The sequence below is a fragment of the Cucurbita pepo genome, chromosome LG18 (assembly GCF_002806865.2).
Source record: "Cucurbita pepo subsp. pepo cultivar mu-cu-16 chromosome LG18, ASM280686v2, whole genome shotgun sequence".
Taxonomy (NCBI): domain Eukaryota; kingdom Viridiplantae; phylum Streptophyta; class Magnoliopsida; order Cucurbitales; family Cucurbitaceae; genus Cucurbita; species Cucurbita pepo.
The window spans coordinates 2,300,399-2,315,678 of record NC_036655.1 but is presented as its reverse complement, the minus strand read 5'-3'; the positions used below and the strand labels follow the sequence as shown (position 1 = coordinate 2,315,678).

At 33.5% G+C, this 15,280-nt stretch overlaps 1 protein-coding gene across 2 annotated transcripts; it reads right to left on the bottom strand.

Moving 5' to 3' along the window:
- Positions 1-150: 150 nt before the first annotated feature.
- LOC111779905 lies at positions 151-2,218 on the bottom strand. 2 transcript variants are annotated; one of them, XM_023660102.1, is made up of 6 exons: positions 2,073-2,218; positions 1,643-1,701; positions 1,325-1,558; positions 776-1,046; positions 583-660; positions 151-431 (listed from the first exon to the last, which is right to left on the bottom strand). In XM_023660102.1, the coding sequence occupies exons 3-6, from the start codon at positions 1,552-1,554 to the stop codon at positions 381-383; spliced, it is 630 nt and encodes a 209-aa protein (XP_023515870.1). In that variant the 5' UTR covers positions 1,555-1,558; positions 1,643-1,701; positions 2,073-2,218; the 3' UTR covers positions 151-380. The 2 variants fall into 2 exon arrangements, with proteins under 2 accessions (XP_023515870.1, XP_023515869.1); XM_023660101.1 differs by having other exon boundaries at positions 184-431; positions 1,884-2,201.
- Positions 2,219-15,280: the final 13,062 nt, after the last annotated feature.

The following is a 15,280-nucleotide window of genomic DNA, read 5'->3' as shown; positions in this document are numbered from 1 at the left end:
CCCAAAAACACGAACTTCCACAAGCATTTCAAACATGAGACTAGTTTAGGAAAGAAGCAATGAAGTCAAGAGTGGTTAATACCAAAACCTATGTAGACAAACCATGGTTGTGATAAGAATATTAGTCTTAAGGAAGAAGCAACCAATGACTTGAAAAGCAAGAAACACATAAAATTACAAAGATCAGAATCCAAAAAGTAATGATTTCTAGAATTAAATTTACTGAATTAGCCAATTACCAAACTAATAGCACTACAAGAAATTGGGTGACTTACAATAATATCATAACAGTTCTGAAAAATGGGCTATCAATTCACCAAAATATGGCTACCAAACAAGAGGATATGTTATTCTATCCCATATGTCTCTATCTGTGTCTCTCATTCTGAGTCGCTATCCATACTTCTCATTGCCTTCAATCCTCTGGGTCTCTGCATCCCAATATCATATTCTCAGCTCAACTTGTTCTTATTAGAAATGAAAAACAGAACAAATGGGTATGGGATGGATGGATTGATTGATCATACTTTGTCCTCAACTTGTTCAGTGAATGTTTTGCATTAAGGAGTTGTATTTGTTTACCTTTTTTGAGGTCTTCTTTTCCCTAACCTCATACCTCTCTTGGCACAAGTCCGATAGCCACGAGCCCGGCATCACCAGCTGCATCCACGACACACAAGGATAAGGGAGTTAGCTAATATATTCAAAAGGATTCCTCGGTCTGACCCGGGATTGTGTTCTTTTTGTCGAGCATGATTGAATCTAGAACACTTACAACTAAGCTTTTTTGTAGTAACTTGGCTCTCTTCTTAGGCCTTTGAGGAAGTTTACACCCTTTCATAGCCATGAAATCTTCTTCCTTCTCTTTGCTAGATAGAGAAATGTAGAGCCTTGGCCACACAAACCCTTTTCGGTCGTTCCCTGTCGTGTGATCTATTGAGGCTTTTTCATCCACGCCCATCGAACCCCTCGTTGTGTAGTATCGATCTTCCTTCTCGGGTGATGTTACGGACGTTCTTTGATTGTTAGTTGGTGAAACAATGTTCCTGTCACCAAACATTACAAAATTAGCACCATTAATAGCCTACATGATTCTCTAAACATTGCTTAAGGATCTAACAACATACAACCAGGAGTCTCTAAAATCAAATTATTGCATTCAAATAGAAAGATTCATCATGAAATTCACTAAAAAGGGTGGAAAATCTTGCATTAAGATGTTCAAGAACTAACATATGATCTTGTTCTAAGCAGTCCAAACACACAAACTTGAGAGATTAAAGAACAGAGTAGAATTTACACGAACTTCTTCCTGGTTTCTTACTTGTTAAGGCGATGTGTTTGGTGCGCTGATGAAGGTTTCTCATTAGCTGCAAGAACACGGCGATCCCCTTTGGAAGAAACTTTCTTCTTCCCTAAACAATCAGATTTACTACTAATTCTTTGTGGTTCCTTAACCTTCATGTATCTCATCCTCTTCCTATTCCCCCACTGCAACACAAAATCTGTCTCACCAGATTTATTGCTTTTCTGAGCTATTTCTTCGTTTTCCATATCTCTGCAACAAAAATCACATCCACCCATTTACTTTTTTTCAACAAACAAACACTCCAAAATCAAACAAAACCCCATAGAAACAAACCTCAAGATCCAAGCCCAAAACTCAATAGATCACTAAACACGATTTCCCCCTAATAAACCCTGCGATCAATGGAATAAAAACCATTACCCTCCTGCAATTTCCACTACAAACACATGATTTACCAAACCAAGATGCAATAATCAAGTACACCAAGTTGAAAAGAAACAGCCATTACCAGATTCAGAGTTTCTTCCACAGAAATTTAAACAGAACAAAGAATTAGACAGGAAATTAAAATTACATTCGAAATCCATCAAAAAAGCTTCTCCAACGACACCATCAATCATCAACAGAGTTGCAATGGAAGAAGAAGCCCCAGTAGCCAAAGAATCGTGGAAATGGCGAAGAAATCTTCAAAGAACAAGAAGAGAAAAACGGCTAGAATGGAAGAATAGGCGTTAAAGCTTCATGGGTTATACTTAGATTTTACCATTTCAATGGAAACAAAGAAGAAAAATCGGCGCTCTTGAGTTCAGTTGCAGAGGAGAAGCTCGTTCTGTTCTTCTTTTTCTTCCTTTCTTTCTCTCTTTGTTTGCTTCTGTGTTTTTCAGTTTCACCCTATTTCTTCTATTCCCCCTTTTCTTTTTTGCACTTTTTTTTAAAAAAAATAAAATTTGAAAATAAAATGGAAAATTGGGGAATCTTTCTGACCGTTGGATTTAATGGACGGTCAGATGGAGTTCGGGTCGACCCGGATTGAATTTACAGTGCACGTGACACCGGGGTTGATGAATTCAAATGAAATCTATTGAATTGAATTTGCTTACATTGCACTAATCAGAGGAGCTGCAATCTGCTGTGGCCATATGTACTGTTCTTTTTTGTCCTTTTTAATTTATGTTTGACACGTCATCATCTTAATCCTACTTTACTTTGATTGTTGCCACGTCATCCATTTTCCTTGGTAATGGTACCAATCTTAGGGTTTTAAATATTTGGATTTATTCTTTTTTTTTTTTTTTTTTAATAAACTTTCTCGTTTCGAACCTCGTCTTTTTGTCAACATTATAATATCTAATGTAAATGTCAGATTCTAGTTATAGTCCGTGCTAGTCCCGGACTAGTATGACTCGATTTAGGCTGAGATGACTTATCCTAATTGATGGGTCGAGTCTTATGGTCAAGTTGACTTGTCTTAGCATAGGTGTCAGTAGCATTCTAGTATGACTCGGCTAATGGCTGAGATGACTTATCCTAGTCGATGGGTCTGGTCTCATGGTCGAGGTGAGTTATCTTAGCGTAGGTATCAGTAGCATACTAGTATGACTCGGCTAATGGCTGAGATGACTTATCCTAGTTGATGGGTCTGGTCTCATAGTCGAGGTGACTTGTCTTAGCATAGGTGTCGGTAGCATCATCAAGCTAACTTGTTCTAGTCAAGGAAGTCTATAAGAAATATTCTCAAAACATATATGCTGTTATGCCCAAAATACACTTCAATGCTTAAATTAGTGTTTAGATTGGAGTAGTTAGGATAGTATTGTATACCTCACGAATCTGATAGATCTCATCTGCTATACTCTTTCCACGTTGCACCATTTATCAAGGTTGTAGCCCGTGGTAGCGGGAAGTAAGAAGATGAGAGACATGTGCTTCAACTTGATCTGTACATAGATTTAGTGGGGTCCTCTGCAATGTGCCCTTGAACCATCGGGATCTCAGTCGTGTGCATAACTCACGTGAATAGTTGGCCCTGAACATCTAATCATACCTATATAACGCTCATATTAATGTTGTCTTGTCATAATATCTACTTACTAAATATAGGTTTTAGGTAACGTTTTAGGTAACGTCTCTATTTTATTTTATTTTTCTTTTTAATTATTTGATAGAAAACTATTCTCTTAAATTCAATTTATTTCATTTCTTCAATAAAATCGTATTTATTTGGTAACTATTTTTTTTTGTTTATAAAAACAATTTTAATAATATTTAGATCATTCTCATATTAAAAAATTTTATTGTCTAATATTTCCTATTAAGCTCTGAATTTTCATATTAATATTTCTTTTTAAGTTCAACAATTAAAATTCCTCAAAAAAGTTCATACCAATGATTAGTATTCTTCACTTATAAACCCATGATCATTCCCTAAATTAGTCGATGTGGGACTTTCATCATTCAACACCTCCTGCTCGGAAAGTATTGAAATATTGTGGGATGAGTAGGCCCAATAAGGGCCCAATAAGGGATAAATGGCCCAATTAGTTCAATGGTCATTGCTTAGTGGGCTCAAATTAAGCCCAATAAGCCCAATCTTTCTTTGTGTCAATTTTAGATATTTATATATAAACAATGATTTCATAAATGTTTCAAGTAGATATGGACAATGCACCAACTCAAATATTATTGTTAAAATATCTATTTCAATCACTAACCAATTAATGTCTCATAAAACTTCCTCTTATTTAATTAATGTCTCATTTTTTCTCGACTAATTAATTATCAAAATAATATTCAACATTAACTCATTCTAAAACGTCATCTTTTAAGGATGTTAGTGGATTGAGTTAGGTTGGGTCGGGATATTGTTTCAACCCAAATAAAATTTAATTAAATGATGAATCAAACTCAATCTAATTGTCACAATCGCACGTTGATGACAGCGGACTTGCGATTGTGCATCACTCACTTCTCAACAGCAAGTGAGTTAAGCCTATTCGTTCTTGCATCGCCTACGGCCAAACGACATATGCTCGAGCCTTTAGCCCCGATTCAAGAAGAAAGTTTTCGAAAACGAGGGCAGTGAGATTTCGAAAGAGAGTTCTGAAAGCAAGAGTTGAGAAATCAAAATTGGTGTTATATGGGAATGTAAGCAAAAGGGCAACAACAATAGCTTACTGCATATAACTATGATACAGGGATAAGTTGACCAGACCCAAATCAAATAAAGTCACAACCCAACCCGAGTTGAATTGATCAAATTTTTCCGATCATTAGATTATTCATGGTCGTATACGTATACATATATACAGTGTCTACTTTCAGAAAATATCTCTAGATCTATCTTAAAGGAACGTTTTTTTCTTAATGGTAAGAACATTACCGTTCAAGCAATAAAACAAAGATACGAACCTACAACAGATTACCGATACATTAGATCATCATTTTATCGAAACAAATCATTGAACAACTCAAAATTTAATATAATTAAGATGATAATGAGTATAATTTCACCAACTATAACTAATAATGATGAAAAGAATAAAGGGTTATCATCATTTAGCCTTAAAAAACCCTAAACCAAGCAAAATCAACAGCTCAACTCCTTGATTTGCCACCAAACTAAAATGCTCTAAAAAAAGCCCAAAAAAAAAAAAAAAAAAAAAAAAAAAAAAAAAAAACAAAACAGTGGTGTCCCTTTAGACAGCTGTTTGGCACCAAATGAAACCACCCTGTAAAAACCTTAAATAAATAAATAAATATATAATTTTGGGCTATAAATAGGGATGAACCCACCATCATTGGCTTCATCCAAAGCAAGAGAAGGGCATTTGAAAGGTTGAAGAATAAAGATCAAAGCTTGAAGAATAAAGATCAAAGCTTGAAGCTTTTTGGGTTGGATCTTCATCTTCATCTTCATCTTCATCATCAATGGAGGCCATGAAGTTTCAAGCTTTGATGTTGGCCATGGTGGTGGGAGCTATGGCGTTGTCATCCACCATTGTTGCAGCTCAAGAAGCTCCGGCACCAAGCCCTGCTTCGGATGCTTCTCTTTCTCTTCCCACTTTAATGGCTTCTCTTGCTCCTCTTGCTCTTGGATTCTTCCTCTAAATTCTTCCTCTCCTTTTTCATATATTGTGTTCTAAACCCATGTTGGAAGGAATTTGTGACATGGGTTTGTGTTCTTTTAAGGATTTATTAGGGTTTGGGTTATTAATTGTGAGGAGATGATTGAATTTGTTTGGGTTTCATTTATGATGTATATTTTTCTATATTAATCTTATCTTATTCTTATTAATCATCTCTCATTTTCTCTTAGTTTCGTGTTTGGTTGGTTTGAATCATATTCGAATCTTTTCTTGATTCGTAAATCTAGAAATTCAATCGTTACTTCGACCTTTTTCGTGTAGCGACAAAGGAAAGAGAGAGATGGGGTTTCTCTGTTTTTGGCATAGTGGGCCCCAGTGGGAGGCTCGGGGCTATTATAGCTCAGTGGTAGAGCGTGCTCTTGATAATTGCATTGTGTCTGGGCTGTGAGGGCTCTTAGCCACATCGATAGTTTAATGTGGTCATCAGCATCTGACACTAAGATGTGGATCATCCAAGACACATTAGCATGACATACTTCTCCCATTTGGACTCGAGTTTGAAACCAAATTCAAACTCGAAATTAAATTCAAACTCTTGATTCAGGGTTTGGGTTTGAAACCAAATTCAAACTCGAAATCAAATTCAAACTCTTGATTTAGGGTTCGAGTTTGATTCGGGGTTCGAGTTGAAACCAAATTCAAACCCTTGATTCAGGGTTCGGTTTTAAAAGTTGGAAGAACGTTAGATTGAAATGATTAAAATTTTAAGACAAAGAGGAATAGGATTTAAATTTATACTTTAGTAATTAAATTATTTTGAATATATAGAAATTTCAAAATATGAAAAGAATGGTTGAGACAAAATGAAGACACACCACATGGGGGGGGTCAGTGAATGAGCTGTGTCCTTTGCAGGCAAAGCCTCCATAACATTACATTTCAAATTTGTATTTATTTCACGGTTTAAAACGTTCGGAAAAAAAATGTTAAATGTTCAACCTTTAACATTAAAAGGTGTTCATAAGACCTAATAATCTGACCCAACTCGATTTACGTCACTTATAAAAATTGTTCGAACTCAGGTTACAACCAAATCTTATTAGAATCGGGATTGATCGGGACACTTTTGAACAAAATAAACGTGATTCAACTCTCGAAATTAAAAAGAAAATGAAATGTAAGATCACAAGAAGAGTTGAAGTAGATAATATACATAAAAATGGCCACATTTTCTTAGGATATTTGTTGTGTGATATAGAAAAAATTCAGTATTAATTAATATATTTGAGAGCCAATAAGATGTTGCCATTTGGCATTTTGTTTCTCAAACAAAATATCTCTCTCGTTCATTAATGAAATTTGGAAGTTAAGAGAGGAAGAGAAAAAGGCATCACATGTTGATGCTTACTTGTGCACATGGGGCTTGGAAATTAATATCATGTCTAAATTATCGATATCACAAAACGTTAAAATGACTAACACGATTTTATAAGTAAGTTGTATCCCGATACAGAAATTATGACCTGTAATTATGTAGTTCATTGAATCAATACCCCCGGTAGAGAAACTTATGCTGACCCGTAATTATAGTTCATTAAATCAATACCCGATGTATACTGTAAAGTTGCTATGAACTTTCTTCTCGTGAAAGGGTAATCGATATCAATGCTTAAATTAATCCAAAGGGACTCTTCACTTTAAGATATATGCTAATCCTTACCCACCAAGGCTTAAGTATGAGAATGCTACCTATTCCATTGGTGAGTACCCTACCTTGCATGTGCTCATATGCCAAAAGAGTACCCATCAATATAACTAAGATAAAAGTATGTTCGGGTTAACGAATTATTCGAAACTATCTTGTATCGAGTCAGTCTTTACATTGTCCTTAATTTACGAACAACTGAATTATATGAAAATAACTGCATAGTGTTACGATCATGCTTGTTCAAGGCGTGTTGCTTGTGGGTGCATGTAGGATGTACTGGTCACGCTTGTCCAAGACGTGTTGTCCATGACTGCATGCTCGTTCCAAACCCTTTTTACTTGCTTTTATGTTAGATAGATCTTTACTATTCTTATTGTGTCAATACCGGCATGTATAGTCACCAAAATCATGAGCTAAAATACACTTAAAATATATTATAGGGGATGTGACTAGTTGTCAATATGCTCTTAGAGATGATATTGTTGCTTATTTGCTTTTAGCCGGGCATACAAGCAAACAAAACAATTTTGAACGGGCATGCAACCAGTTTTGAACATTTATCTCAAACGTGATTCGAGGCTTGAACAGACACCAATATTGTATGCGCAGTCCAAATTTCACACGACTGACTTGTTCATTGGATTAGAACAGGTGCTGCACAATCCTGCTGCTGCAATCGTGCGATTGTGACACACAACACTAACAATGAACAATATATATGAATTCATTTCGGAATTCATTTCGGAAGTACATATTGCATAAATTAATTCCAAAAAGATGTTGTAGAAAAACAAATTCAATGTCACTTCATAGCATTCATTATGAATTACACAATCTATAGACATTCTTTTGGTCATAGGTGGAATACCATTTATTAAATGTTACAACCAAGGATGTCACATGGGGCTGTGGTGCAGCTGGCCAGATAAAATTTCGATTCGATTCGGTTCGCATTGAGTTCTTTCAATCAAATATGTCCCACGTATCTATAAAATTGAAATACAGACCTAACTTGCCAACTCGAACCTAGCTCAATTGAGATTTCATTCTCACTTTCTAATGCCTACCAACCAAGTATGCTAGATGTCACAATTGCACTTTTGCAGTAGCCGTATAGCGATTATGCGGCGTTTGTTCTAATCTAACGAACAAGTTGACCGTATGAAATTCAGACTTCGTGAACAATATCAACGTATGCTCGAATCTTTAAACACGTTTGTGAGTATTGTTTTTGGAAACGTGAGTGAGAAAATATGTTGAAAGTAATTTTAAAGAAAGTAATGTTATAAGCTAAAAGCGAATAACCAACAACAACGACTTTGATAGCATATAACTCGGGTAGGAAGAGTTGACAATTAGTCACATACCCTATAGTATATTTTGAGGTATTTTAGCCCTGACGAGTGTAGACATGATTTTGGTTACAAGTCATACACCCCCTGTATTTGACACAACAAGAAATAGTAAAGAACTATCTAACATGAAAGCAAGCAAAATGATTTCGAACGGACATGCAACCATGGACAACACGTCTTGGACAAGTATGACTCGGACATTTGACATTCGGCCATAGGTAACACGCCTTGAACAAGCATGACCACCCATTAGCGGCTTTGGTTTGGCAGGTTCCCTACCATAGGGTACCATCAATTTCACCCTCTCATGGGAGTTAATGTCGAGTTATTCTAGGACCAACACAGTCTTTCCACATCCTTGAAATGGAAGATGATATGATGATAGAACTGACGAACTTAAGAATGAGGAGTTCGAGTGGGTACTTGTTTTTAGTTATGTCCTTCCAAATTTCTCGAGGGTCCTTTGCACTTCTTCAGCTTGTTCTTACGACCATGTACATATTCCAACATTTGTTCATTTGACACTTTTTCTCAACATTCTTTATCGAGATTATAAGTCTTCCTTAGTTATCATTGCATTACCTGTTATCGAGATTATAATGAACTTTGTTCTTTCAAGGTTGTACATTAGAGGCTTCTCCTTTTCCTTCTTGTACAAGGTTTGTTGATCGTTCTTAGGGTTCAAGTCTTCTCCGTGAGGTCTTCCTTAATCCTTGTAGTCACTCTTGGCCTTGTAAGGACGACTCTCTCTTGATATAGACCCGTTTCTAGAAGTCTATAGCCTTAGTTCTATCCTGAGTCTTTAGGGTTACTACTTGTCCTCCGGGGTTTTGAGACCACCTTAAGTTTAACTTGTATACCCTAAAGTTAATTAAACACTTAAAATCTTTAGGCATACTTATCTTAAAGGTGTACATCCCTAATCGCTATAGAGCATCTCTCGAGTAGAGCCAAGAGTGATTTGTCACTTTTTCATATTTTTTTCATATTTTATTACTAAAAATGTAAACCTTTTTTAAAATTTCTTATCATTTTTTTTTTATCATATTCCCTTCTTGAGCATCTTGAAATTCTGTGTTAAAAATTGGATAAATTTATTAAAATTAAAAAAAAAAAGACATTTTGAGAAGTGTTTTTTTAGTCAAAAGACAAAATTAAAGATATTTTTGTTTGCAGAGCAGTGTAACGGTGTTCGTATAGGTTAAAGGATAGCGGTTCTATTCTACGTATTCGAACAATACCCCGTCCTCAACATGACAACCACTTTTTTTCATTTTCATAAATGTAAATTTAAACATTTTCTTATTATTTGTATTATTTTTTGAATGAATACTCCTAGTTTTTTATTATTTGTATCATTTTCCTACCTTGTTTGGATTTGGATTTAAGTGATCACATAATTTAACATTTTAAAAACATATAAATCCAACTAAAAAAATATTTGTAATTGCTTATAAAATATTAAAATATGAGCGTTAAAAATGTTTGCAGAGGTGAGATTGATAAGTTTCTCAGCTACAATAATCCCACATTGATAGATTTAAAATTGCATTTAGTCTTCATAAACTACCCAGTGTCATAAGTAAATTGCCGAGCTTGGTGACAAAGTGGTTGGAAGTTGGCTTACTCCTTTAGTTAAGGTTGTTAGAGTGGTTCTCTAGCCGGTCCATTCCAAGTAGGGAGTTAGGCCATGGGCTTTGGGTGAATGTCCCAACGTTCCATGGCCTTTTTAGAGTTGGAAGAAATCGCGTAAGGTTGGTTTTACAGTAGGTCGTTTCAGATTTAGCATCCCTTCTGGTTGGGATCTAGATTCGACCTATGACTGCCCTAGCACTCTCTAGAGTTGGGATCTTGAGTTGACATACGATGACCCCAGCATCCCCTTAGGTCAAGATCTGAATTAAGTCCATAACGGGTGGCTTTGGTAATCCCCTACATCATCCATGACGTGGCCATGTGATTATGAAGTCCACAACCGTCTTCATCTTATTTAAAACGTATATAAATAAGTTTGGTATCAAATGGATCACCGTCACTCTCGAATTTAGAAGAAATTAAAGAAGGAGAGACTGAAAATCTAAAAGCTTGTAACTCTCGATACTAGGCTTGTCAATTATTGCTTCTTGTCCCAAACTTCCACTCTTTTATTTATAGAAAAGCTTGCATTAACCTTGAAACATCGAGAATGGTGCTCATTCCAAACTTAAAATTCTAGAAATTCTGTCGAAAAAATCTAGTTCGACAAAGGTGCTATCGACTTTGGTTTTAAATCTTAGCCGTTGGATATGAAATAATTGAGTCCTCTTAGATCAAATCCAACCGTTGGATTACAAGATACACTCAATTTACTCTAACGGACCAAATCTAGACAAAATTTGCAGCAAATCTGATCATATGTAGGGTTCTACTTGTCCTCGGGGATCTTAAGGTCACCGTAAGTTTAATTTATGCATTAAACCTAAAGTTAATTAAACACTTAAAATCCTTAGGCATACTTATGTTAAAGTCTTAAAGGTGTATATACCTGGTTGCAGCGGAGCGTCTTCGAGTAGAGCCATTGAGAACCTTTGCTTTGTTACCACCGTGTCGAGACCCAATTTCTGGACTTAAACGAAGTATGGATTGCAATAAAAAAATTTCACGAATAAAAAAAGGAGAAGTTAAAACATACGTACATACCTGCATTATCAAAATAAGGAGAATTTAAAAACACATAAATTAAACTAAGAAATATGTTGTAATTGCGTATAAAATATTAAAATATGAGACGTTAAAAATGTTCGAAGAGGTGAGAATGATTGGTTTCTCAGCTACAACAATCCCACATTGATAGATTTAAAATTGTATTTAGTCTTCATAAACTACCCATTGTCATAAGAAAATTGCTGAGCTTGGTAACGTGAGCTTGTAACCCATATGGAGGCAATAAAGTGGTTGGAGGTTTGCTCAACCCATTGGTTAGGGTTGTGCTAGATAGTGGTACTTTGGTTCGTCCATTCCAAGTAGGGAGTTGGGTCGTGGGCTTTAGGTGAAGACCCAATGTCCACGGCCTTTAAAGTTGGAGAAAACCGCGTGATGTTGGTTTCACAGAGCAACGTAGCCTTTCGCTCTTGTCGGTTGAAGGATAGCGCCTTAACATCCACTTTTATACTAGTGCTATTCTACCACAAATAGACTTCATGTCAATCTTGTTAAATAATTTTGACGCAGACTATCCCACTTAGATGAGGAAAACATGAAATATTAATGAACTACGTGGTGGGAGGTCAAGGGTCACAGGTCACTTAAGGTCTGGTTAGAGTATTACTTAGCATTCTTGGAGGTCATAATAACCTTAGAACATGAGGTATTTAATATTTTTAACTTGTTCATGTCCTTAGAATAGCAATCTTGGCATAACGTCATGAGCTATAGTCCTAAGGTAATGCATACTTGTAACATACCCTAATTTCTTGGCATGCTTAAAGTTCATGACCCTAAAGTATACCTATCTCATTTGTGTCAACATATCCTCATGAGCATAATACCTACATGCCATAACATATTTCTTGTGTTCATGGAATCTTTATGAATTCTTATAAGGAGATCATTAGGGGTACTTTCGTCTTTTACTAAATGAATCTTAGTACATACCCAAAACATGTTCTAATTCTTTTTAATTTCATGCCTGAGTTCCTAATAACATTTCATGTCTTTATGTCCATAAGTCTTGGTGGACTTAGGGCTTGTGTTGTGCTCTTCTCTGTTTTTAGAGCATTTTCTTAGTCTTATAGGTTCTTACGTTATTGTTCCAAAGGTTATTCTTAAGGCACAACCATGATATAAATCTTATTATGAGTTTTTAAGCTCTAATCCAAGCTCATAGGTCATGAACACGAGAACTTGCCATAATAGCTTGCATAAGTCTTTATAAAGATCATAACATGTTCATTGAGATTCTTAGGCAAATCATGAATCCTTACTAGGAGTTTTTAGGGGTAGTTTAGTCATTTCTTTTAAGTCTTGATTTAGGTTCTAAATTTATCCAAACACCTTGAAATCTTGGGTAAACATTTACGTCTTTATAGATAGGCCTTGCATAAAATATTAAGTCATTCCGAGGTTGTTATCTTACAAAATTTTTTAGGGGTATTTTGGTCATTTTATCCTTAATTCTTGGTCTAGCCCCTAAACGTGCTCCAATGACTTTGAAATCTTCTTAACTTCGTCTCACATCCTTTAAAATAGACCATATAAAAATTCTTAGGTTATTTGGAGTTTACTCCTTCATAAACCAACACTCAAGCATGGTAGGGACATTTTAGTCATTTTGGACTTATCCTTTGTTCTTTAACTTAATTCTTCCATATTCATACCTAACATAATGTTTATATAGAAATCTAAGCGATTTCTATAAGTATAACTTGAGAGAAGACGAATTGTTGGACCTTATAAAATCTTGTTAGGGCATTGAAATCACTTACTTGGGTACCTTATACTTGTTTGAGTGTCTTAATCGTACTTGAGGTCTTACAAATTCTCCCCCTTTAAAGAACTTTCGAGATGAGGTACTTGTTCTTAGTTGTGTCGTTCCAAGCTTCTGGAGAGTCATTTTATGGTTTTGTCCTTCTTCGACACGTCCTTATAATTTGTCCTTCTAACCTTAGTTAGTGTCTTAAATAGTAGGTAAGTGTCATTTTTACTCTCAAAACAACTTAAGAAGTACCTAAAATGTCAAAATAATCGAAACGTGCTTTAATGCTAAAAGAGACGCCTAATTGCTAGTTTCAATCTAACAAGAATCTCGAAGGTGTTTAAGGGATCCTTTATATCACCTAATCTAAAGTATTATATCATAAAAATAAAAATAAAAACAAAGAAGACGAAATATAGCAAAAATATTCACAAAATAATAATAATAATAATGTCTACCTAATGACAAAAATCAAACATTTAAAAATAGTGAAATATATATTCAATAATGTTAATATATTTTTAGACAATTTATTAATATTTCTATTGAAATTTTCCAAAAAAAAAAAAAAAAAAAAAAAAAAAAAAAAAANACCGTGGCAGGGTACTATTCTACCACTAGACCACTGGTGCTTTTTGATAAATGTTCATTAGCTTAATAATATTTCAATGTTATATCTAATAAGTCTTCTATCCATTAAAAAAAATAAAATAATTATAGATTTAAATTTTATATCTAATAAAATTTAATAAAATATTAAAGGCTGAGAACATATTACACATTTTTTAATCTTTAGTGTCAAAATACACCTATAAATAAATATTGAAAAACTAATTTTAAAGACATTTCAATTTAGTTCCTACAAATAATTATGTCGAAATAAGAAAATTCTAACAACTCTAGTTTTGACGTGTAATCGAACAATTAATATATGAAAGTTTTCAAATTAATTCAAACGGAACATAAATCATACTTCAAAGTCTTTTATAAAAAAGACGGTTCAAACATAACATTGAAATTCATGAAATCTATTTGAAACATGAAAGATATTAACTAAGAGTCAATTAATAGAAACCGTTTAACGCCCCAAAGAACTATCTATGCAAGCAAAACCATTTCATCAGCTCCACAATAAAAGTTGTCATCAAACAAGAGGTCGGCCTTGTGAAATACTCACTAAGTAATTCTAGTATTGAGATCGAAAAATGCAAACACATACAAACATACATGATGACTTTTGGGACTTAAATTCAACAAACTCCTTTCATTATCAACCTTGTCTTCCGTCGTTTTAAATTAATTTGTATTTGTGTTTGCTCGGTTATCAAAGCTGACAACAAGAATGATAATAATACGAAAGTGGAGAGACCAAAGTGATCACACAAACCATTTAGAACAATAACTCTCATAAAATAATATTTTATAAATAAATATATTTATATTAGATTTCAAGTACTTCCAACCATTTTCATAACTAATTTTTCATAACTAATTTGAGATAATCAGTTGGAATTAGTTATTTTATCTCATAACTAATTTGAGATAATTAGTTGGGATTAGTTATTTTATTTCATAACTAATGGGAGATAATTAGTTGTAATTAGTTAGTTTATCTCGTAACTAATTTGAGATAATTAGTTGGAATTAGTTATTTTATTTCATAACTAATTTGAGATAATTAGTTGCAATTAATTATTTTATTTTTATGGACTGAAAATTCATTAAATTTTAATTTATTTTTCATTCATCAAATTTATAATCTTAAATTTTAGGGTTTTGAATTTATTTAACAGTTTTAATAATATTATATGAACTTTTAACAGTAAATAATAAAAAAAACAATCAAATAGAAATATTAGTTATACCTATTATACTTCAAAAATCAAATACCATAAATTATTTTCAATAAAATTTACTAATAATCATATATAATATATAATTATGATAAATTAATAAAGTAAAAAAAAAAAATTATAATACAATAATTATTAAATTTAATTAAATATAGTTCATTACCATTAATTACAATTAGTAAATTAGTAAATTTAATTTGAGTAAATTAACTATGCTCTAAAATTACGAATAAGCCATTCAAAATTAGTCCAAATAAACAAATAATTGATTATAAATAATCAATAATAGTCATAATAATTGAAAATAAAATTATTACTAAGTTAACCTAATTAACTAATTAATTAAAAATTTGGAATTAATAAATTTTATTTGTAAAAACAAATTAAATATATATTTAAATGAATTATTATTAATTAAGCATATTCAAAAATAAAATTACACGTCAAAATAAAGGGTAAAAGAGAACTCATATTTCTCCGTGAGTTCAAAGATAATAATCCTAGTATTGTGTCGTTC